This window comes from Chroicocephalus ridibundus, chromosome 11, assembly GCF_963924245.1.
Source record: "Chroicocephalus ridibundus chromosome 11, bChrRid1.1, whole genome shotgun sequence".
Classification (NCBI taxonomy): domain Eukaryota; kingdom Metazoa; phylum Chordata; class Aves; order Charadriiformes; family Laridae; genus Chroicocephalus; species Chroicocephalus ridibundus.
In genome coordinates this window covers 1435706-1458323 of record NC_086294.1, presented here as the reverse complement: position 1 = coordinate 1458323, position 22618 = coordinate 1435706, and the positions used below count along the sequence as shown (strand labels likewise).

Below are 22618 nucleotides of genomic sequence, written 5' to 3'. Positions count from 1 at the left end.
GGATCCTCCATTATCACCCTCGCCAAAGCCCCTCCACCAGGGACCCCCAGCCATGTCCCCCCCCACCCACCAGGGACCCTCGGCCACATCCCCCCATCCCTGGACCCCACACAACCAGAGACCCTCAGTCCTTCAACCCCCGTCCCCCTCTCCAGGCTCCCCCTACCCAAGTCGTCCCCACCAAGGGCTGCCCCCCCCCCACCCCGGGACCCACCCGCCAGCTCCCCCCATCTCAGAGACACCCCGTCCCCACCAGTGACCCTCAGCCACACCGTCCCCGACCTCCCCCCCATCCTGGGGTCCCGGCCCCTCAGTCACTGTCGTCGCTGTCGCTCCCCGCTGCTGCCTCCGGCTCGGCCTCGTCCCGCAGGTCGGCGAAGAAATCGGCCCCGCTGCCCGCCGCCTTGCCGCTGAGAGCCCGCAGCGGCACCCCCTTCTTCTTCTTCTTGCGGTAGTCGTCCACCACCAGCCCCCCCAGGGCCGAGATGTCCCAGAACTTCACCTTCTGGTCATGGGCGCAGCTGGCCAAGAGCTGCCCCCCCGGGGCCACCGCCAGTTGCTCGATGGGCTCCCCCACGTGCTGCCCGACGCAGCCCAGCACCCGGTTGGGCAGGACATTCACCGCCCTGGGGGACACGGGGGGCCCCTGTCAGGGAGGCAGAGCCCTGGACCACCACAAACCCGGTGTGCCCCCCCTCCCCTTGCTCCTAACCAAGGCTGATCGTGTCCCGCACCCTCCCCATCCCATCCTGTCCCATCCCACCCCACCTCATCTCATCCCACCCCACCTCATCTCACCTTATCCCATCCCATCCTGTCCCATCCCATCCCATCCCACCCTACATCATTCCATCCCACCCCATCCTGTCCCACCCCACCTCACCTTATCCCATCCCATCCTGTCCCATCCCACCTCATCTCACCCCATCCTGTCCCGTCCCATCCCATCACACCCCACCTCATCTCACCCCATCCCGTCCCGTCCCATCCCATCACACCCCACCTCATCTCACCCCATCCCATCCCATCCTGTCCTATCCCACCCCACCTCATGTCACCTTATCCCATCCCACCCTATACCTCATGCCACCCTGTCCCATCACATCCCACCCCACCCCACCTCATGTCACCTTATCCCATCCCACCCTATACCTCATGCCACCCTGTCCCATCTCATCCCATCCCACCCCACCTCATGTCACCTTATCCTATCCCATCCCATCCCATCCTGTCCCATCCTATCCCACCCCATCCTACCCCACCCCATCCCCTGCCCCCGACCTGATGACTCCGTCCAGGGACCCCACGCATACGATGCTGTCTGTGATGGGGACCATGCAGTCAACGGACTCGGCCCTCAGAGCGAAGCGGTCGCTGGCGGCCCCGAAGCCGTCCCAGTTGAAGAGGTAGATGGTGCCTTCGCTGGAGCCACACGCCACTTTCTTCCCTCTCTGGGCAAGATGGAGGACAGTAAGGCAGAGGCAGGACAAGAAGCGTGGAGGGGGATCCGGGATCCTGCTCCGCAGCAGGGCCCAGCGCCAACCTTCAGCAGCACGACAGATGTCAGGTCCCCGTTCTGCGGCTCCGAGAGCAGGTCAAAGCGCCGCCTCTTCACGTTGAAGACGCCCAGGGTGCCGTCGCCGCTGCGGGAGATGGAAGGGGCATGCGGTGAGCACGGGGACACGGCGCTTCCCGCAGCTCCCTGTGCGACCATGGGGCAGCCCGACCCACGGAGCCCCCCGGCACCTGGCGGTCAGCAGGATCTTCCCGTTCCCGTCCACGGCCATGGCGCTGATGTACTCCTCCTGCTGCCGGGCCTCCAAGACGGCGTCCCCTTTGCGCAGGTCCCACACCTTCAGCCCCCCATCGTCGTCGCCCGTGGCGAAGAGGTGGGTGTCGATGGGCAGCACGCAGTTGAGGGCCGAGCTGCGGAGACCCCAGCCCCGCGCCGGCGCGGTCACGGCCCACGCTGGGGACAAGGCCAGCCGGGCTGTGTCACCCCGGCAGGGACGGCCCCCCCCCCCGGGCCAGGCCGCCCCCGCAGACCTACCCGTGGGCCTTGGGGAAGCGTGTTTCCAGCCGTCCCTCCTCCACCGTCAAGACGTGGATGGATTTATCCTTGGACACAGTGAGGAGCTCTGGAGGAGCCGCCTCAGCGCGCCCCCGCCCCGGCGCCCCCCGGCGCCCCCCGCGTTCCCCCCCTCGCCCCGCGCTCACTCTGCCCGTCCTGGGAGAAGGCCACGTCCCGGCACGACTTGAGGTGATGTCCCGACGACCAGAGCTGCCGGTTCTCCCCTTGCGTGCAGGAGTACGAGTACCTGCCAGCAGCGGGTCGGGGGCTAGCCGGGGTCGGCGACAGCCCCGCGGCCGGTGCCCGGCCACCCCCCCCCGCCGCGGCCCCTCACTCACAGGTAGACATCGCCGTCCACGTCCCCCGCCGCCAGCAGGGGCCGGGCTGGGTGCAGGGCGATGGCGTTGGCCGTCGCCTCGAAGCAGATGTCCTCGGGGGTGTCCCGCAGCCGCGGCTCCGAGCAGCCCTGGGAGGGGGACGGCGGGGACGGCGAGGCCGGGGCCGCGCTGCCCCCACGCCCGCACACCTCCCCCGGCGCCGCCATGGCGGCTCCGCGCTGGGCGCAGGCGCGGGAGGGCTCGTTTGCATATCCCCGCCCCCTCATTTACATACAGCGCCTCATTTGCATACCCCGCCCCGACAGCGCCCCTCCGGTAGCGCGCCGCGGGGTAGCCACCCGCGGGCTGGTTATAGCCCAGCGCTTACTTCGGCGTTTCACGTCCGTGTTGTGTCTCGCCCCCGAGGGGTTCCAATCCCGTGGGCCACCCTGGGACGGTTTCGGCTGGAATTCCCATGCTCCAGAACTTTTTTTCCCTCCCGCCGCGGTTTATTTCGCTGTTTTTCAGCCGCTCGGCAGCGAGAGCCCCCGCAGGCTCCCTGATGGGCACCGTGGGCTCCTTCCCTGCGTTCCGGCGGAGTCGGGGTAGCCAGGGACCAGCTGTTACTTCATGCCCCTTCAAGGGCTGGGGATCCCGAGGTCCTGCCCAGTGCCCCAGCCCAGCCAGGGGCCACCCACAACCTCCCCCTGCTTGCCCAGGGGGGCTATTCCAGCTCCCTGCTGGCCCCGCACCGCAGTGACGAGCTCTGCCTGGTGCTGGCCCCATCACAACCACCCCGCGGCTGGCCAGGGGCCACGGCCACTCCCGTGCCACACACAGGGCCATCGCGCCGCTCTGGGCCACTAGGTTCCCCACACAAAGGGTCCCATTTATTCCCCCCTCTCGCCTCGAGGCACAGGTTGCGCAACTGGGATTATTTCCCCCCAAACAGGTTTATTTGCTAATTTTATTCAGGGCTCGACAGGGGCTGCTGCCCCCCACCCCAAAAAGGCTCCCACAGTAGCCATCCTTGGCTAGGACTGGCCCCATGAGAGCCACAAGGGGGCCAGTGGGTGGGAGAAGGAGCGCTGCCCCCCCTGCCCCCATGGGCACCGATGCAAATTTAAGGCAGTTTTATTAAAACTACAACATTTACAGGTCTCGGGCTGTACAGCAAACACGGGGGGAATCTCAGCGCAGCCCCACGGCGTGAGGCCTGAGGTGGGGGGACAACACCAGCTGCCCGACCCACAGCAGAAAGGTGAGGGCTGGGGGCAGGGGGGAGGCGCACAGAGAGGACACCAGTAAGCTCCAGGGAGGCAGCATCCAGCAGGACGGGGTTCCGGGAGCTGGAGGAGAAGATACTGGAGGGATCAGTACTTGGGGCGTTTCACCTCAACCCTGCAAGAGACAGAGGGGCAGGAGGAGGTGAGGATGGGGGGCAGAGGGCTCCGGCCCCCTCCCACCCACAGCTCAGCACCCAGGCCCACAGTTTCACCCCACGGAAGAGCGAGGGAGGCCCTGCAGCTCCTCGGCAGCACCCAGCCGGATGGGGCAGAAAGGGGTGGTCGAGGAGGAACCCCAACACGGCCCCGGGGTCTGCTCAGCACCCACCCACGGCCCGGAGGTGACTTGCAGGCCCTGCTGAGCTCAGCAGGACAGGAGCACCCCCAGGGGGGACAAATGTCCTCCTCTCTCCTGCCAGCCCCACTGCTGAGAGGCAGCAGGGAGGTCTCTGCCCGCTGCAGCCCCTGGGAGAGGTGGCAGGACCCAGCCAGGCCCCAGCACCGTCCTGGGGATGTCTTTACTAACCCATCGGCCTCCAACTTCTTCCTCTTCTCGATGATCTGCAGAGAAAGCACAAAGTCCCGTTACCCTCAGGGCAGCTGCTGCCCACAACCGCAGCAGAAGGGCCGTGAGGTGCAAGATACACCCGGGGAGAGCTGGAGCCAGGCCAGAGCGAGCGGAGGCTGTGGCCCAAAGGCTGGAGAAGCTTGGCCTGTTCCCCTTTTGCTCCTTTTTGGCCATCAAAGACCATCTGTTCCCGCCTTCCCCTAGCCCATCCTGTACGCTTGGGGTGCTCACGGCCAGCTCCCCCTGCCAGATCAACCCCCAGCTCTGCCGGTTAGAAAACAGGGAGCAGCTAAAAACACCTCGTCCCCTCCAAGCCCCTTTGGATGGCTCAGAGCTGCTGGTTTTGGACACGTTCATCTGCTGCAGAGCCTGGAGCAAAAAGCCCCTGGCTCAGGACTGCTCCCGGGGACGCAGCTCCAGCTGCCTCTGCAGTCCTGAAGCCCCAAGTATTTGGCCGACGCTCTCACAAGGAGCAAATTCAGCTTCTAGAAAGAGCCCGACCTGCTGCACACCCCACACCCTGCCTGCCAGGACGTGTCCCGGACCACAGAGCCGTGCCCAGGACAGGGAGGGCAGGACGAGGTGGAAGCTCTCCCGTAAACAGATGATGCCCCGGTACCGGGCACTCACCGCACTGATCTTCTTCCACTGCCGGTCCAGCTCTGCCTTGTCATTCGTCTCCTTGAAGCGACGGGTTTTGCGTCCCTCAGACATCTTGATCCCGTACTGGAAAGCCGCCCTGGGGAAGGAGCGAGACAGAGCTCAGCATTTGCGGGGGATCCACGGCCCGTGGGGGAACGGACGCGTCTGCCCCAGCCATGGCTGGAGCCCCTGGAAGCAGCGGCTGGGCAGAAATCCTTAAGAGTGACACTAAGAGCAAAGACAAGCCACCACAGCCAGGATCCACAGCTCCTCCTCAGGTCCTCACCAGGGGAACCCCCTTCTCAAGCTCTCCCAGGACCGGGGTTTGGCCGGCGCTGCCACCCCCACCCAGAACCCTCGCTCACGCCCTGCGCAAGGGCTGCACTCACTTGGGCAGAGCCTCTTTGTTGTTCATGTATTCGCTGTACTCCTCCTGCGTGTCGAAGTCCCAGCGGCCCAGAGGCCCCTTCTTGTTACCCTGCAGCCAAAGAACGACTCAGAGCAACTCCTTGGTCGGCGCTGGCCCGGGGCATCTCACCCAGCCCCGTGCGCCCAGGCAACATCCCAGTCTCCCCTTGGCCCCAGTTCAATGGGCTTGTGGACCCAGCCTGGCCTTGGCTCTGAGATCCCCTCCCTGAGAAGCCCCAAATGGGAGATTCATAGAACCACAGAACGGTTTGGGTTGGAAGGGACCTTAAAGCCCACCCAGTGCCACCCCCCTGCCCTGGGCAGGGACACCTCCCACCAGCCCAGGTTGCTCCAAGCCCCGTCCAACCTGGCTTGGAATGTTTCCAGGGATGGAGCGTCCACAGCTTCTCTGGGCAACCTGGGCCAGTGCCTCACCGCCCTCACAGCAAAGAATTTCTTCCTGATATCCAATCTGAATCTCCCCTCTTTCAGTTTGAAACCGTTCCCCCGCGTTCTATCATTACACTCCCCGATTAAGAGTCCCTCCCCATCCTTCCTGTAAGCCCCCTTTAGGGACTGGAGTTCCATGGAAGAGCAGGCTAGCACACCTCCCCCACCACCTTGAGAGTCCCGCGTTTGCTCCCTGGGATGACAGATCCCACCCAGACCCCGGCACACGGCAGTTCAGGGCACCCATCCCTTCTGCACAAGCCCGCTTCTCCCCAGCGGCATCCTCTCGGCCTGCGCTGGCGCCTCGCTCACTGGTCCTAAAAGCTAGTGGTGGCCTACCTGATCCATCTTGCTGTAGTCCACCTCTTCATCACTATCCACGGCCATATCGTCCATTCTGGAACAGAAAAGCAAGGAAAGAGCTCAGAGTGGGTCCCTGGGACACGGATCAGGGCCTTGGAGCTGGGCTGCAATGCTCAGGAGCTGCGAGCCGGTGGGAGCCATCTCTCAGCCGGTGGGAGCCACCTCTCACAGCCTCAGACCAAACACAGTTCCTGGACCAGAGAGAAGTTCCTCCAACTGCAGGTCCCGCAGCTGAGCTGTACCACGAGGCCGTCCAAGATTGCAAATGCTCCAAAGATGACTCTGCAGGCTGGAAGCTGTTCCTCTTCTACCGAGGGACGGCTTAGCGGTTGGAGCTCAATGAGCGCCATGATTAGCAGGGAACCCGGCAGGCCCGCAGCCACCTCGGCTCTCCCTGGCAGCGAGGGGCAGACTCCAGGTAGCCACTTCTAGCAGAGACCAGGTAAGAAAAGGCCCCGCCTGCCAGAACCAAGGACTCGGGGAGCAGTTTAACAGCAGGTTGCAACCCCAAAGCCAAGCCCGCTCCGCCCAACAAGGAGTGGGGCTGATGCAGCAGCCGCTTGGCACACCCTACTCCCAACCCGCCGCTCCTTGCCGCTTCCTTACGTAGCGGGGTAGCACTCGGCGTAGCTGTTCGACATGCCGAAGAAGTCCCCCAGCTGCTTCTTGTCTTCTGGTTTCTTCAATGTGACAACGGTCAAGGAAAAACCCCAGCACGTAGCCTAACAGCTAACGGCCAAGCCCTTAGAGCCAGGCAGAGAGCCATCTCCTGCCCTAACACAACCAAATCGGAGGCCGCAGAGCTTACGTTGGGCATTTGAGCGGAAAGGTTTGGGCAGAATTTCTCCGCTACAGGAGGAAGAGCCTTCCCAAATGAGGAAGGACAGCCACACAGGCCTTCCTGCAAGGGAAGCCCAGCCCCGCAGCTGGCCAGGCTGGCACAGACAGTAAAGGATATGACTCTGCTCCTTCCCAGCCAGCGGCTCCAGCAAACTTCTCGTTGATGGACTTGATGAGTTCCTTGGCTGAGCCGGGCCCTGGGGCAGAGAGAGCAGCAGGCTGAGTTTTGGGGAGGAACAGCTCACCGTAACACACATGGGGCTGGGCAGAGCCCCCGTCTGCACGACCAGTTCATCGGGCCGCGGCAACAGGCAGAGGGACAGGGGGCAGTTCATTGGGACAGGGTAACAGGCAGAGGAGCCAGGAGAACGCCGAGGAGCAGCAGACCAGTCCAAGCACGGACAGGGGGCAGGCTGAGCCTAGGAGACCCTGAGCTTACAGCCTCAGCTTACAGCCAACAAAAGGTTGTTCGAGCTGGTCTGCTGCCAGGGAAGGATCTGCACACACACTCAACCCGGGCCGGCAGGAACCAGCCTGCAGGCACGAGACTCGTCACCCCGAAACCCTCACGGCAAGCACCTCCCTCCATCACAGCAGTCTCCGGGAAAGCAGGGAGCTCAGGCAGGCCAGCGAGCCAAGCAGCTCTGCAACCCCACATGGCCTCACTCAAACATACGGCCTCACTCAAACCTCCCCTCCACGTCACTCAACTCACCTTTGTCGATGTCTGTGGGCTGCAAAAAAAGAGAGAGGGACACCGCGTCACTCGGGATGGCGGAAAGCGGGCAGTGAGAGCGCTGCGTGACTTGCAGCTCCACTTTAAAACTGTTTGTGGCAAACGCAGAGCTGAACCGTCAGAGCTACTGGCTTGTGCTAGTCCTGCCTTACTTGCTGAAGGAGAGGACAAGCACCCAGCCACCCGCCCAGTGGTGGGAGCACAACCAGAGACACCCAAAGTCAAGAGGGTGACCACACCAACCCCACCGCTGCACTCCCCAAAGGCAGAGATCAGGTGGGACAGTCCAGGCTTCACGAGCAGAGGCTCACCTCATCATCAGCCTTGGGCTTCTCAAAGTAGCTATGCCTCTTCTTTTCCTCCTCCCGCTCCCGGTCCCGCTCCCTGTCCCTCTCACGCTCCCGGTCCCTGTCACGTTCTCGGTCCCTGTCGCGCTCCCGGTCCCTGTCGCGCTCTCTCTCACGGTACCGCTCCCGCTCCTTCTCCCGTGGTATCTTCGCAGTGGAGGGCACATAATCCCCAATGTCTTCAAAGATGCTAGAAGTGGAAAAGAGCCTGCAGTTACGGGCGGTGCAAGAGAAGAGGCCACAACCACCCCACTTTGAACTGGCACCTAATAAAGGAGCATGCAGCACCAACGCTGAGAGCTGAGGATGCCCACTAGAACCGGCTTCTACATCTGCCAGAGGCATCACCGCATTTCTGCTCTCTTCTCCTGCCTAGACCTGCTTCTGGTAGACCAGGACAACAGAGAGCCCTTGCCTGCCTCAAGCTTGACATGAAAAAAAAACCAACAGAGCTTGCCTCCAGCCTTGTCCTCAAACCGCAGGTCCAAAGCAGCAGCTCACTCCGGAAGCACCAAACCCAGCCCTCTCCAAACACAGCGGGACAAAAAAAAAAAACTCATTCCTTAAGACAGAGAGCTGTGACCCCACAGTCTGTGGGCAAGGAGGCACTTACTTCATATCAGCTTCAGGGGGCTTCTTCTCGTCCAGCTTCCCTGCAAGGACAGAAGGGCAGTGAGAAGCGCATCATCCACTCTGCCATCTGCCCTGTTTCCCTGTCCCCAATCTGGCTTCCAAGCCCCCAGAGTGGTGACCTCCAGGGTGTCCTGAATTCCTCTGTGGTTACATCCTATCTAGCCCCCTCAGGAAGCCACTGTGTCCCTCCCCAACAGGGACATTTCCCCGAGGAACTGGCTCTTAAGCAGAAGAGCAGGAGCCACCCTCACAGCTATAATTTCTCAGCAGCCAGATCCCCGCGGTCCCGCCGCAGAACAGCCTGCCTTCCTATAGGAAACGATAGGAAATCACGGTCCTGTAAGTCCCTCACGGCGCAGGGGAATGCGGCAAGCCAAAGCACATCTCCTTCTCTCGGGATATGCTTCCAGCACCGAGTCCTTCTACTTGATTCCCTGCGGCTCCTACCTTTGTCTTTCTTCTTGAGCTTCTTGTTGCGGGTCCCTTGCCGGAGATAGGAGAGGATCTGAGTCAGTTTGCTGATGACAATGTCATTGGTGGTCAGCGTGGTCTGTGCCTGAAAAGAGAAATCCCCGAGGAAGCGGATGACTCCCTGGTCAGAGTCCGGCTCTGGCCAATTCGGACCAATGCGGTCAGGCAACCTGGAGACTTGCTGGGTACCTCCATGGTGGGGCAGTCAGCCTTGCTCCGGATCAGCGTGGTTGGGATATCGGTGTCGGCGTACTCATCATCCAGATCTACCACATAGGCCATCCTCCCCGGCAGGAACAGCTCATTCCGCTCGTAAGCCTTGTTCTTGAACAGAATGCGGTAGATGTTGCGACCTGGAGCAGAAGGAAACGCATGGGAGAGCTGTTCTTACGAGAACAACGGACAAGCCCACAATGCAGCGTATTTAATTTATCAGAAACATCAGAATCGCCTCCCAAGAGACATACCTTCCTCCAGCCCCCAAATTCAGGACGCCTACACCTCAGACTCTCCCCCCTCCAAAGACTAAAGGTTTTCATTCCTCCATTCAACCTCTGGGATTTCTCCCACATTCACAGCACAACACAAGGTGGGGAACAGCCACATCCGCACAGCCTTACCCAGCCGGGTCTTAAATTCAATTTTGTTCTCAGGATCTTCATCTTTCCTGAACAGAAAAGGAACAGAAGCATTATGCCAAGCGTATGTCTCCTCTGCATCCTCCTCTCTGGGAGGCAGCTGCACTCAGGAGTGCAAAATCCTCAACCACTCACTTAGTTTCCTTCTGGGGCTTCTCCATCATTTCCTCCTCTTCCTTCTCCTTGCTGGCAATCTCAGCCCGTACCTGGCCACAGAGTAAATTCGTTACAGACCAATCCATGTCACTGCTGCCCACCAGAACCAGCGAGCCCACGTCCACCAGCCCCCCAACCCTTTGGAAATCTCTCCCAGGAAGAGAAATCCACGCTGACAAGACTGACGCACCTGCACGCAGCAACTACTACCCCTCTGCCCACCCTCTCTGCCTGCAGGAGCGGACAGGACAGACGCACACCAGCATGGTGACATCCGTGCTCACCTTCTGCAACAGCGCAAAGTCCAGACCCTTCACCAAGTGAGTGTGCTCCATGTCACCACCCAAGAACTTGGACTCCTGGATCAACTGTCTCCTCTTCTCCGCAGCAGATTTATCCCTGTGCAACAGAAAAGGAGCCAGTTACAAGACAGCCCCTCTGGAGCAGACGGGCAAGACACGGCCACGCCGCAGGCTCACGTACGCCTCTGCCGTCGGCCCCACAGCTCTGTAGTTGGCAGTTGTGCTGATCAGCTCTGTTTCCTCGTAGTCCTTGTTCACACCATCTCTCCTCTCCTTGGCTCGATCCCTGTACTTCTCAGCCAGCTCCCTCTCGCGCTCTATCTCCTGCTGGCGCAGCTTTGCGTAATAGCTGGGGTTGGAAAAACAGCTCGGTGTTAGAGCAACACGTTCACACGTTTGATGTGCTGATCAAGTAACAGTCCCCACGGCCCCACACGTGCCCGTCCTGCTCCTGACCCCTTCCCCAAAAACCATACTACAGCACCCTGGGACACACCATGCCTGGAGGACACTGGGCAAGATGAAACTGCTGCACCGAGGCTCTCCGAAGAGGAGCTCAGTCCTCCCTCGCAGTGCAGTCCTGCTGCCCAGATGTCCCTCAAAAGACAGTCGCTAGTGCAGATGTCCCACTGCTGCCCTGCTCTGCCAGACACCCGCAGAGCCCCCCCTGCCTCTGCTGGAGGGGAAGCTTCACTCCCATCCCGCTGCCGCCCTCCCACATCTGCTCCCACAGGCAGTGACAGTCACTCAGTCTGAGCTCCTCTTACTCTACCCAAGCCCCAAAAGAAGCCAGGCCACCCAGGGTCCTCCTTTGTAGCTCAAGAGCTCAGAAGCTGCCTCCATGGGACGGACATGATGTACGAAGACAAGCCCTGATGCATTTGCTTTCCCAGTTTACCTTTTCTTCTTCCTTCTGCGAGCTGCTGGATCTTCATCTTCGTTGTACTCCCGGGGCATCCTGGAAAAGGGGGAGAAACCACATGCACAGTCTGCAGAGCCACAAAAACGCAGGCAGCGAGACAGAACAGTCCTTCAGACCCAGCAGGGCACTGAGACGCCTGAAGATGGGAACAGTATAGTCCTGTTTCTCCCTCAGTCCGCTCCGTGAGCAGGGAGAGGAAGGGAAAGCACCGATTTCCACAGGACGAAACCTACATCTGCCTCCTGCACGAAGCATCTTAACAGCCTTACAAGACTCATGCTGTTATTTAAAACAGTCCTGACACGCCTGTTTCTCTAGTTAACACACACGTGTAGAGCTTGCATGGACCCGAGCGCAAAGCAAGGCCGAGGCCTGCTCCTCAGACCCTGCCTGTGCACTCGTTAGCGAAAGCCCCTTTAAATACTCCACTGCAGAGCGCAGGGGGAGAGAGTCAGGCAGGAACGGAGCCCCAGGGGGAGAGCAATGAGGCTTTGTCCCACAGTCCTGTGAAACGGAGTCCTACTCACTCATGGTGGCGAGATTTGGAGGGTGGCGCAGATGTTGGCGCAGCCCGTGGGGTCATAAGAAGCTTTCTGAAGTCTTCATTGGTCAGCTTGGACCTGCAAGGAAGAGGGGAAACAGAAAGTGTCATCTCCCCATGAGCTTCAGCAGCCTGACGGCTTCCAAGGAGGCAGAGGGTTTGCCAGCTTGTCCTGCGTGATGGAGTCAAGCCACAGAGTCCCTGGTGAGGGAGAGCCCTAAGGTTACACTGCACCAGTCACAGAAAGAACGAATCACAGAGTGGTTTGGGTTGGAAGGGACCTTAAAGATCATTCGGTTCCAACCCCCCTGCCATGGGCAGGGGTATCTTCAACTAGACCAGGCTGCTCCAAGCCCCGTCCAACCTGGCTTGGAACGTTTCCAGGGATGAGGCAGCCACAGCTTCTCTGGGCAACCTGGCCCAGGGGCTCACCACCCTCATAATGAAAAGTTTCTTCCTGATATCTACTTTAAATCTAACCTCTTCCAGTTTGAAGCCATTGCCCCTTGTCCTATCACTACATGCCCTTGTCTAAAGTCCCTCCCCAGCTTTCCTGGAGCCCCTTTAGGGACTGGAAAGGGCTCAAAGGTCTCCCCGGAGCCTTCTCTGCTCCAGGCTGAACCCCCCCAGCTCTCTCAGCCTGTCCTCACAGCAGAGGGGCTCCAGCCGTGGGTTCATCTCCGGGGCCTCCTCTGGCCCCAGTCTAACACCTCTGTGTCCTTCTGCTGTTGGTGCCCCAGGGCTGGAGGCAGCACTGCAGGGGGGTCTCCCCCAAGCGGAGCAGAGGGACAGAATCTCCCCCCTCACCCTGCTGCCCACGCTGCTGGGGATCCAGCCCAGGATACAGTTGGCTTTTGGGGCTGCCAGCGCACATTGCCGGCTCACGTTGAGCTTCTCATCAACCAAACTCATCAATCCCACTCTCTAGATGGGGGAGTCAGCTTGGGATCCCATGATCCTGGCCCAGTCCTGCCCCAGTACCGTACTCACTGGTGGAAGGAGTGCGAGTCGTCCACATCGTGGCCATCAGGGGCCAGAGGGTTGGAGAACGGTTCATCTGGGGGAGAGGAGGCAGGAGAGTGCTCAGAGCCTGCCTGCACGGCTCCAGCCCCCCTCTGGCCACCCACCACCCCACTCCTCGGCCACTGGCACCCTGGGGTGGCCTCAACAGGGACAGTGGTGTCATCACCCACCACCAGACCCTGCCACCCCCTCAACCCGAGCGTCCCTGTGTCCTCCCGGGAGGTGTCCCAGTGCCTCCCCCAGGCGTGTCCCCACACCCTGTGCCACCTCTGCCCCGGGTGTCCCTCCTGGGACCAGCCATACCACCCTCACCCCCATAAACGCCCCACAGTCCATCCCCAGAGCGCACCCCAGGGCACAGCCCCCACACTGAGGCCTGACCCCCCCGGGTTTGTCCCCACTTTCCCCCCGAACACCTCCGAACCCCCTGGGCTGCCCCGGGGCCCCATCCCGGGAGCCCCCCCCGACAACTCCTAAGGCTGTCACCTTCCCCACGAAGGGCTGTTCCCCCCAGGAGGCTAGGGGGTTCCCGTGACCCCCCCGGGGCGCTCCCCGCACTCCCCCACCGCAGCCCGCTGTCCCAAGACCGGGGCGGGCCTACACCTGGGCCCCGCCACCGGGCCGCTCCCCAGCGGCCCCGACAGCCGTGGCACCGCTCGCCCGGGCGTTGGATGCCGCGTCCCCCGGGGTGTCCTCGGGGTGTCCCAGACCCCCCTGTCCCCCCGCCCCACTCACTGTCGCGCTCCGGCATCGCGAACCGCTCTACTGCGCTCCGCCACCCGGCTCGGCTCGGCTCCGCTCGGCTCCCCTTCCCAGCACCCTCCGCGGCCGGCCAGCCCGCCCCCCGCCCGCATTGGCTGCCCTCGTGCCGGCGAGCGCTGCGATTGGCGGGCGCCGCGACCGGCGAGCTCCGCCATTGGCGGGCGCAGAAGCCATGCCCCCGTGTTGTTGTCCGGAGCGGAGAGAAGATGGCGGCGGCGGTGGTGAGGGGCATCGGGGGCGGGCTGGGCCGCGGCCTGCGGGAGCTCCGCATCCACCTGTGCCAGCGCTCCGCCGGCAGCCGCGGCGTCAGGTGAGCCGGGGACTGGGGCGCCAGGGCCGGCCGGGGCGCGATGAGGCACCGGCCTCAGCCACAGGCATCCGCCTTTCCCCCTTCCCTCCGCAGAGACTTCATCGAGCAGCACTACGTGACCCTGAAGAAGGCGAATCCCGACTTCCCCATCCTGATCCGGGAGTGCTCCGGTGTGCAGCCTAAGCTCTGGGCTCGCTACGGTAAGTGTGGGGGGTCCCCGCCGGGAGCCGCCGCTTGGGGAGAGCTGGGAGGGAGCACCGGCCCCCGGCCTGCAGCAGCGGGGCTTGGGTGGTTACAGTAAGGGACGTTTTGTCCTTTACAGTAAGGTTAGAGTTAGGGTGAGGGACAAAAAAAGGGACCTGCGGCCCAGAAGGTGGTTTGCCAACTTGTGGCTGTGATCTCCCACCCCTGTAGGATTCCTATATAGAAAAATGTTCCTGTTTTTCCCTTGTTTTCGCTGTGTTCTCAGTGAAATGCCAATGAAGGAACACAAAAGCTCCTCTGTAAAGGCTGCTGTTTCCTTCCTAAAGCCACCTGGGCTGGACAAAAATAATTTAGCAACTTCCTTTCGAAGAGATGCAATGACTTTTTAACCACAGGTCTCCCAGTGCAAGCACACGGGCCAGCAGAGCCTGCCCGTGTAGTGCCTGCCTCTCCTCTGTGCGTGACTTGCAGGGAGAGGTACCCCCGGGAAGGGGCTGCTGTAGGAACAGCAAGTTTTCCAGCACTATTTTACCGAAGTGGTGGTGAGCATCTTGATGTGAGCAGGCTGAAAGCCACCAGGTGGTTTTGGGATGTGGTGGCGGCCTCAGCTCAGCTGCTGCGCAGTAAAAGTTAACAAAAAGAGGCTCGGAAGTACGTTAAGGCTGCGCTGGCTTCTCTCCGAGGGAAAGGCTGAGAAGAAAGAGAAGGTGGAAATACTAACTTGGGCACAGGGAGGCACGCTGGGGAGTGGTGGGCGCGAAAGGGCAGTGATGGGAACCTGGGCTGTGATGCCAGCGGTGCTTGGGAAACCTAAAGCAGGACTTTGGGTTGCCCTTGCACCAGAAAAGGGCCGAGGCACTGGCCTCCCCTCTCACCCTCTGTCTTTCCCGCAGAGTTTGGCAAGGAGAAGAGCGTGCCGCTGAACAACCTCACCGTGGATGAAGTGGCCAAGGCCTTAGAGAACATTGTGAAAAGCAAGGCGTGAAGACAGACAGTAAATACGCACATGCCAAAGACTTGACTGATGATCTTTAATGTAAAAACGTGTATCTTTAACTTATCCATCTCATAAATGCAAAGTGCTTACCCTGAGCCTCACGTGTTGGGTTTAAAGCCATAAGGAGAAGCTGGAGGGAACGGCTCACCCAGCAGGGTTTAGGCCCCACCTCCCCGGCATCAAGAGCCCATCTGCCTGGCTTGCGGCTGGGCTCTGCCCTGAGCGCTGGGGAGGCACGGGGCAGCCTGCTGGTGGTGACAAGGATGGGAACAGCAGTATCTTCCCCAGGACTAGCATCCCAGTGCAGCCAGCACCGGTGCTTAACAGCTGGTGGTTAGACGCCTGGCCAGCCCTTGGGGAAGCAGGGCACAGGACGAACAAAGGGTTTCTTCCTCCTCGGAGCGCAGGGGGAGGGAAGGGAGGCGGCATGGCCTAGGAGAAGGCAGAGAGCGCGGCGTGGCACGAACTGAAGGTGGAGGCTCCCAGGGGCTGCCCGACCATGTCCAGCAGCGCTCGCACCCGCTCCTGCAGCTCTGGGGTGCTCTGGTGCTGCTCGAGGGCCCGGTGCCCGCCTTGCCTGACGAAGTCAGCAGCAGCCTGTGCAGGAGGAGAAGGGGGGAGAGCTGAGTAACTGCTGCAACTGATCCTGTCTGCCCAGAGCACCACTGCACAGCCCGGGGAACGGAGTTGAAGGAATTCCCCAGAGCCCAGCCAGACGCTGAAGTCCCAAGCCAGGTAACTCCAGCTGTGCTGATCGCTGGCTGGGAGTGCGCAGAGCTTGGAAGTACGCACAACTGAATCAAGGAGTCCCCCCAATTACAACCTCAAAGGGTACAACCAGCCTGCCCAAAAACCAGTCTTTGTCAATGAAAAGGAACTCTCCGGAGACACAAGAAGGGCTCCCCCGCCTCTGCATCGCACAAGTGTCCCCCTTCAGGCACGCGTCTGGGTGCTGAGGACGGGGGCTGGCGTGGCAATGGCTGAAGGCAGTAGCGTTTCAATAGTAATAATAATCCCCATCCCGGCCTTTATGACCTTGTGCTTGATCGTGGGGCGGGCACTCCCCGGCTCTCACCTCTGGGCAGTGCAGGAAGAGGAGGTGCAGCAGCTCCAGGCACTGCCCCACCACCTCGGGGTCAGGCAGCGCGAGGGCGGGCAGCAGCAGGGGTAGGGCAGGCTGGTGGTGCAGCTGCTGGCAGTAGGCTGGGCCCTTCTCCGCTACGTTGCACAGAACTGTCAGGACCTGGGTGGAAAAGGCATGAGAACGAGCAATGAATGCTTCGTTAGAGGGCGGAGGATTCCCCACAGGGCTCCAGGGAACTCCCTGTGTCCTCCCTGGAGGTCCCACCAGGTGCTTCCCCAAAGCCACTGCCCACAGGGCTCCAAAGAACTCCCTGTGTCCTCCCTGGAGGTCCCACCAGGTGCTTCCCCAAAGCCACGTGCCCACCAACTGCCTGGATTTTGAATGCTCTTTAAAAGCCTTCTCCACCTGCATTGTTCATCCCCGGGTCAACCAGACTCTGTCAAGGGTAAATACAGCCGTAGTGACTTCAAGGGAGGGGCACGGTGACACTACCACAACACGAGACTTTCTGCCAAGCTGTTGCTACTGCCCTGAGCCAAGCTCCAACCCGAACACCATACATGCAGGACCCATGTTCCTGAAAATCCAGTGCTTTCCCTCCCCACAGCCGGGGCACCAGGCGAGGTCTTACCAACACACCAGCCATCTGGGAACAGGGCAGGAGCTGCAGCAGGGCCGGGAGCAAATCCAGGGAGAGCAGAGCGGAGCAGAAGAAGGGCTCATCCGCTAGGGAAGGAAACATCAATAAAAATCACTGTTTCTGAGAGCGGTCTGTGTAGCCAAGACCTGCCAGCAATCGAGGCAGGTCCCAGCAGCAGCTCTGGCTCTGGTGATATCCCCGTGGGACACTCACCCGTGAGGTTGTTGAGCAGCCAGAGACATTCCTGTACGATGAACGGGTGCTGCTGGAAGAAGCTCTGCAGGATGAGGAAGAGGGCGATGAGCAGGCGCTCGTCCTGGATCTGGCCTTCGCAGCCCGTCTCCTCCGCGAGCAGGTTGCTGAGACACCGCAGCACCGGGCAGACGAGCTGTGACGGTGGGAAACACAAAGCCCTTCAGCCGGACAGACCGCAACCCCGCAGCAATGCCGGGAAGGGCCAGCACACCCTGCCCGCCTCTTACCAGCTCCAGGCCCTCGGGAGCATCCTGGGGGATTTCAGAAGCCATGTCGAGCAAGAGCGAGGTGAGGGCAGGCAAGGCCCCCAGCGACAGCAAGACGGCGTTGGCTGTATGGCTGCAAAGAGAAGGGACAGCGTGGTGGCGCTCGGAGAGGGGAAAACCGCCGCAGCCCTCGCCAAACAACAGGGCCCGGAAATTCAGAGCGCTCTCCTGAACCACCACAGGGCTTTTTTTCGCGTCGGAATAGCAGCTTGTTTCTGTGCTTATGAGAAAGTTCAAGAGCCCATGGAGAACAGATCCACTGGAATTATCGGTGCGGATCTGGAAACAACAGCCCCGATCCTTCTTTGAGTACCCCCACATTCTTTTCTGCTGGGGCTGCCGAAAGAGGTGGCATCGGAGCAGCCATGCCAAGGCAGGCGGAGATTGTTGGCAGCAGCCAGCCCGGCCAGGTGACACTGGGTTCAGGGGGCTTGCCTTGGGGAGCGCAGGGGACAACTCCAGACGTGGGGAGGCGATTTGGGAGGGGTTCAGAGGACTAGGAACAGCCTCCTCGGGTTTATCGCCCGTTATCACCCTGTAAAGGAACCCAGTGATCCTGCAAACAGCATGTGTGTGCTCAGAGAGCGGGAACGCCCAGGACGGCAGGGGAGTTGCTTTCCCAAGGGGAGGCAATCCAGGTCCCCTTGCAGGACCCTGAGCTTTCCTGCCTCTCTGTTTGGCTGCCCCCGGGGGGGAGCTCAAAATGAGGAGAAAAGCGTGTTTACCTACAAACGATGTAGTGCAGACACCACGCAAACTCCACGGCTGCTCCCGTCCCAGCCTTGAGGCCGGAGCACACCAGCCGAAGCATGTGCTGGGGGAGAACAGAGTCCAGAACCAAGCTGGGGTCAGAACAGCAGAGTTAACGGAGGCACAGGCCAGAGCACAAGCAGGACAGACAACCGACGGGGACGCTACCCCAGCCCGGCGAGCAGGGACCTGCACTCCCCCGTACTGGAGGCCACACGCTCCAAAAACACGCCTGGAAGAGACTCTTCCCAAAGGGCTGCAGCCTCAGGCGCCTCTAAGGCCCCGCACAAGCTGTCCCTGTTGGTGACAGGGCCCGGGGACACCTTGGCTGAAGTCACGTTTTTGGGGGGGGGCGGGGGGCCACGGGGTGGGGGCTGTCAAGCCGATCTTTTCCTTTGCAGGAGGAATACGGCCATAATTTCCCTGTGAGCCTACCCTGCTCGACACTGTCCTTTACCAAAATACCACAGCTGTCTGCTCAGATGATGCTGAGGGAAAGGAGTCAGGCCCCGCGCCCTGATCCGCAACAAAACCTCTGTAGTTCCGGTAGAATTCTGCTCTGAACTATTAATATCACTGGGATGGGAAAGGCGTTGTTGTGCCCGGCACGCAAATACCATGCCGGGCCCCAGGGCCCATCCCGATGCAGGGTTAAAGAGGCTCGGACTCACGGCACGATCTCTGTGGGGGCTTCCTTGGCTTGGAGGAGCTGCGAGAGGACGTAGCCCAGACCTTCCAGCACAGCCTCGTGGGGGGACTGCAATCAAAGGGAACAGAGCTAATCCCCGGTGACAGAGCCGGGGGGATCCCGGGGTGCCAGCTGCGGTCAGAGGGCGATACCTCTTTGTAACGCCAAACCAAGCAGCTGAGCGGCGCAGTCCCTCCGCGCCTGGGGAAGAGGGGGGCACAGCAGGGGACCGGCAGTGACAGAGCAAGCTGTGGCCACACTGAAGCCGAGCTGTGTCCCCTCCCCGGACCCACACGGGCTGCAGCACATGGGACCCATGAGCCCAAACACAGCAGCAGTGCCGCCGTGGGCGTTCAGATCTGCACATGAAGCCCTGCTCGCTGTGTTGGCCTGCTGGACCCGAGCGGTACGGAGGGGAGAAGCCTGCAGCTCCCCGCGTTAGAGACTGTTTATCGGCAAGCCGCGGTTATGGATGTGAGAGATTCAGCTGGAAAAGGGCACAAGGTGGTGACCTGAGCCCCGAAAATGGAGTGCAGGAAAGCCCATGAGAGACCCTCACCCACAAGGGAGAAGCCCCATGCAGAGGGGTGTCTGCCCGTAGCCACAGCCGGCAGGAGGGCTGGTAACTCCGCACTGCCAGACGTGTCCAAAGGGCATAAGAAACGACATTGTTCTGGGGCAGGGCAGGGGAAGAGTGCGGCCGAGCCATTTCACGTACCTGGATGCAGGATGCCAGCACCGGAATGATGCCCTGAGGCAGAAGCTGCTTCCTCACAGCTTCACTTTCCACTACCAGGTTCCCCAGCGTGTACAAACACAGCTCCTGAAACACACCCAGGAGAGCGGGTCACCTCCTCCGCACTCCCCAGCGGAACCCGGGGCAGCCGGCAGGGCCTCTAGGGCCCTGCACCCCGGGACCGGGGCACATGCTTCCCCTGAGCGGGGCAGAAGCTGTCTTCAGAGGGGTGCGCACAGATGGATACTGCCGGACTCTCCAGTTACCCCGTTCCCAGCTGCATCAGCTTCAATTTCTCCTTTTTCTACCTGGCTCAGGTTGGGATATGATCACTTCTACTTCGGAGGTTTTTCAGGCTTTGAAATTATTGCTGCATCATTTCCCTGAGTCTCCTCTAATCCCACAGTATTCTCCTGGAGGCTGCCCGTGTGTTGCGTTAAAATGTGGTCATCACCTTGGGGTTGCTCCCCACCCCGTCCCTGATGCCGTCTGCTTCTCAGAGGAGCGCAGCGTGCTGCTCGGCAGCTGGCAAACCACACAGGCGTCCCAGAGCTACTCTGCCTGTCGGCTCCTTCACCCCGGATCAAACTGCACAGCTCGGAGCTACAGCCATTCTGCTCTTCTCCAGACCTGGAGGAAAGCCTCCCTGCTGGCTGCGTGAAGGTAAGCTGACAAAGCTGCCGTCCCTGCATCCCAGCCTGCCACCGCTCATTTCTTTCACTTTTCCAAGATCTTTACAAACACCTAAACTGACCTGCATCTATTATTTCTGCTTTACCCACCACACAGACACCAAGGTACCTCCTGTCCAGGCCCAGCCCGCGTCAAGAGGCCACCCCACGCGTCTCGGATGATGGAGTCCAACTGCCACAGCCTGCAGTCCCTGCTTCCCCAAACGGAGCTTGGAGCTGAAGAGGAGCAGCCCATCGCAAACGGGGCAAATCCCTGTGTCCTGGGCTGTGGCAGAAGGATTTCCCTGTCCGAGATGAGCCTTGGGAGAACTGAAGAGCAGCCTGCAGCTACCTGGAAGGAGGTGCAAACACCATGGAACCAAACTCCTCTTGGTGTCGGGATGGGGCACAGTGAAGGGGGTCTCCATATTTCCAAGACTTGGCCAGACAAAGCCTCGCCACCCCGGGGCTAGCTCCAAGGGGAAGGACGGACTAGAGACTTCCTGAGGGCCCCTTCCCACCAGCACTCCGATGTGAGCCATGTTAGCCTAAGGCTGGCCAAAAGAGGTCAACACCCTACCACTCCCAAAGGATTATCAGGAGCCAGAGGCCTGGCAAATGCAAGCACGCATCTTACCGTGAACTCTACGCTGTGTCCCGAGAGGTAGGTGAGGAGGTAGGAGGTCACTGGTAGACACGCCTCAGCCACAGCAGGGTCACTGGAGTGGGAGAGCTCGTGGAGACAGCGGGCCGCCTCCATCTGCATGTCAGCCAGGCTGCTGGTGAAGAGCCCGATGAGTGTCCGGATGCTGCCGTCCAGCCTGGTGGAACCCAAAGGGTGCTGTCACCTCCTGCCTTCTCACCCTCGGCCACGCACCCGCTCACCCACGCAACGACGGGGACAAAGGGCCACTCTGGACGTGCCCTTGGTAACAGCCCTGCAGTGCCAAACCCGGGCTGACCTGACAAACTTCTGCTGAGTCTCCTTGTTCTGCAGAGCCCAGCGGAGGCGGCCGAGTGAGCTTTTCCTGTCCTCTGAACCCCTCTGCACACCTCTGAGCAGCTGAAGAACCTATCCCAAGAATTAAAAGACAGGTGAATTTCAAGCAGCGTCAGGGTTGGAATTTCATCCCATTAATCCTGGAGGCAAAGGAACCCAGGGCACAAGTTCAGAGGGTCACAAAGAACCTCATTGTTTCTCACCGTGTGGTGGCAACTCGGAGAACGCTCCCAAACCCACCTCCACCCAGGGTCCTCCACGTGCTGGGAAGTCCTCTCAGACCCCCACCAATATGGAGAACATCATGCTCCTCACCTCGTCCTCCGAGAGAGGGCCCGGCACGCTCTCTGCTCCATCCTGCCCACCCTCCTCTGCAGTCTCCTCCCGCAGAAGCCGCTTGCTGACCAGCTGCTCCTGCCGCCGGGCTTTCCTGAGGGCTGCGATCGAATCGGTCCCCGTCACCACCTGCCTGGGTCAAGCCGCTTTTCCATCCCACCAAAGAGCCTTTGAACGGGGAGAAACTGCCAGTTCCTCCTCGTGCGAGGCAGGGAGGGACGAGGCACGAGGCAGTGACCACGTTGAGACCGGCCATGAAGCCACGGCTGGGCAAACTGGCATGAAGGCAGGCGAGAGGCGTGAGGAGCGTGGTGGGAGGGACACAAGGCCGGTTGTCCATAGGCAAGACCTTGGAAAACCCAAATCACTGGCAACTGATTCACCCAGGGCAGAAAAGGCATGTGAATGAAAAAAAAAACAAAACACCACAAAATAAGGCTGCAAAATGCTTCCCGGAGTGGGCAGGGAGGCCACAGATGCCATTTCCCAGTGGGGATGCGCAACCAGACGGGGCCGGGGCTCTATTTGGCTCCTGCTGCGGGACAGAGATGGCGACTGGGGGGCTCCCACCCGCGGCCCCGACACCCCCGGGGGATAGGGGGGCCCACAACCGCCCCGGGGCCTGGCCCCGACACCCCCGGGGGATGTGGGCGGCCACAACCCCCCCCCGGGGCCCGCCTCTGTCCCCGTCCCCGCCGCGGACCTGCCTCCCGCTCCCGCCGCCGGGCCCGCAGCTCCTCCGCGCTCCGGCCGCCCCCGGGCACGGCCCCGCGCCGCCGCCGGCCCCACATGGCGGCGGGCAGGAGGAGGAGCGGCGGCAGGAGGAGGAGGAGGAGGAGGAGGAGGAGAGGGCGGGCCGCGGGGAGGAGGCTGGGCCGGGCGCGGCCGCTGGGCCGGGCGCTGCCGTTGCCCGGTCCCCGGGAAGTCCCGGTGGCCGGGACGAGCCCCGTCGTCGGGGCTGTGCGCTCCCGGAGGGCTCGGCCCTGCGGCCCGGGGAGCCCCTGGGGCCCGGGCCCGGGCACCACCCACCTCCCCAGCGCGGGAGGACGGGGGCGGGCCCTCCCCGGGGCCGGGTCGCGGTGGCCGTCGTGAGGGCCGGGGCTCAGGGCCCAAACACGGGGACATGGACGGGGACGTGGTGGGGACCAGCCTGAGGACGAGCTCCTGCGGCCTGGTTGGGGCTACTCGGGACTTAAAGTCTCTTC

At 61.5% G+C, this 22618-nt stretch overlaps 4 protein-coding genes across 6 annotated transcripts; 1 reads left to right on the top strand and 3 right to left on the bottom strand.

Moving 5' to 3' along the window:
* Positions 1 to 276: 276 nt before the first annotated feature.
* Positions 277 to 2669, bottom strand: WDR55 (WD repeat domain 55). The gene is made up of 7 exons (XM_063349030.1): positions 2410 to 2669; positions 2218 to 2318; positions 2051 to 2138; positions 1747 to 1926; positions 1544 to 1643; positions 1282 to 1451; positions 277 to 626 (listed from the first exon to the last, which is right to left on the bottom strand). The coding sequence occupies exons 1-7, from the start codon at positions 2613 to 2615 to the stop codon at positions 311 to 313; spliced, it is 1161 nt and encodes a 386-aa protein (XP_063205100.1). The 5' UTR covers positions 2616 to 2669; the 3' UTR covers positions 277 to 310.
* Positions 2670 to 3506: 837 nt separating this feature from the next.
* Positions 3507 to 13565, bottom strand: IK (IK cytokine). The gene is made up of 20 exons (XM_063348853.1): positions 13450 to 13565; positions 12682 to 12748; positions 11678 to 11770; positions 11127 to 11186; positions 10410 to 10577; positions 10211 to 10325; positions 9906 to 9976; positions 9753 to 9799; positions 9322 to 9485; positions 9109 to 9217; positions 8642 to 8681; positions 7993 to 8218; positions 7661 to 7679; positions 7065 to 7142; positions 6712 to 6793; positions 6082 to 6139; positions 5274 to 5362; positions 4873 to 4981; positions 4201 to 4235; positions 3507 to 3789 (listed from the first exon to the last, which is right to left on the bottom strand). The coding sequence occupies exons 1-20, from the start codon at positions 13463 to 13465 to the stop codon at positions 3762 to 3764; spliced, it is 1674 nt and encodes a 557-aa protein (XP_063204923.1). The 5' UTR covers positions 13466 to 13565; the 3' UTR covers positions 3507 to 3761.
* Positions 13566 to 13651: 86 nt separating this feature from the next.
* NDUFA2 (NADH:ubiquinone oxidoreductase subunit A2) lies at positions 13652 to 15082 on the top strand. The gene is made up of 3 exons (XM_063348854.1): positions 13652 to 13786; positions 13880 to 13986; positions 14884 to 15082. Exons 1-3 carry the CDS (start codon positions 13683 to 13685, stop codon positions 14973 to 14975), a joined length of 303 nt encoding a protein of 100 aa, XP_063204924.1. The 5' UTR covers positions 13652 to 13682; the 3' UTR covers positions 14976 to 15082.
* An 81-nt stretch (positions 15083 to 15163) lies between these two features.
* On the bottom strand, positions 15164 to 22427 carry TMCO6 (transmembrane and coiled-coil domains 6). 3 transcript variants are annotated; one of them, XM_063348851.1, is made up of 13 exons: positions 22117 to 22230; positions 21393 to 21514; positions 21040 to 21149; positions 20715 to 20898; positions 20208 to 20429; positions 19389 to 19493; positions 18654 to 18739; positions 17958 to 18074; positions 17194 to 17305; positions 16925 to 17099; positions 16703 to 16797; positions 16063 to 16230; positions 15164 to 15584 (listed from the first exon to the last, which is right to left on the bottom strand). In XM_063348851.1, the coding sequence occupies exons 1-13, from the start codon at positions 22202 to 22204 to the stop codon at positions 15420 to 15422; spliced, it is 1749 nt and encodes a 582-aa protein (XP_063204921.1). In that variant the 5' UTR covers positions 22205 to 22230; the 3' UTR covers positions 15164 to 15419. The 3 variants fall into 3 exon arrangements, with proteins under 3 accessions (XP_063204921.1, XP_063204922.1, XP_063204919.1); XM_063348852.1 differs by lacking the exon at positions 20208 to 20429; XM_063348849.1 differs by lacking the exon at positions 20208 to 20429 and having other exon boundaries at positions 17194 to 18046; positions 22117 to 22427.
* Positions 22428 to 22618: the final 191 nt, after the last annotated feature.

Bases quoted from the DNA above. Each gene is read 5' to 3' on its own strand.
- WDR55 (XM_063349030.1), bottom strand. From the start codon at position 2,615: ATGGCGGCGCCGGGGGAGGTGTGCGGGCGTGGGGGCAGCGCGGCCCCG. The intron at 2,139-2,217 runs GTGAGCGCGGGG...CGGCTCCTCCAG, and splicing joins CTTCTCCCAGGACGGGCAGA to AGCTCCTCACTGTGTCCAAG. The intron at 1,644-1,746 runs GTGCCGGGGGGC...CATCTCCCGCAG, and splicing joins AAGATCCTGCTGACCGCCAG to CGGCGACGGCACCCTGGGCG.
- IK (XM_063348853.1), bottom strand. The intron at 11,771-12,681 runs GTGAGTACGGTA...TCTTCCTTGCAG, and splicing joins GACTCGCACTCCTTCCACCA to GTCCAAGCTGACCAATGAAG. The intron at 9,800-9,905 runs GTGAGTGGTTGA...TTTTCTGTTCAG, and splicing joins AAGCCCCAGAAGGAAACTAA to GAAAGATGAAGATCCTGAGA.
- NDUFA2 (XM_063348854.1), top strand. From the start codon at position 13,683: ATGGCGGCGGCGGTGGTGAGGGGCATCGGGGGCGGGCTGGGCCGCGGC. The intron at 13,787-13,879 runs GTGAGCCGGGGA...TTCCCTCCGCAG, and splicing joins GCCGGCAGCCGCGGCGTCAG to AGACTTCATCGAGCAGCACT. The intron at 13,987-14,883 runs GTAAGTGTGGGG...TCTTTCCCGCAG, and splicing joins TAAGCTCTGGGCTCGCTACG to AGTTTGGCAAGGAGAAGAGC.
- TMCO6 (XM_063348849.1), bottom strand. From the start codon at position 22,204: ATGTGGGGCCGGCGGCGGCGCGGGGCCGTGCCCGGGGGCGGCCGGAGC. The intron at 21,150-21,392 runs GTGAGGAGCATG...TTCTTGGGATAG, and splicing joins GCCCTCTCTCGGAGGACGAG to GTTCTTCAGCTGCTCAGAGG. The intron at 19,494-20,714 runs GTAAGATGCGTG...GGTGTGTTTCAG, and splicing joins GACACAGCGTAGAGTTCACG to GAGCTGTGTTTGTACACGCT.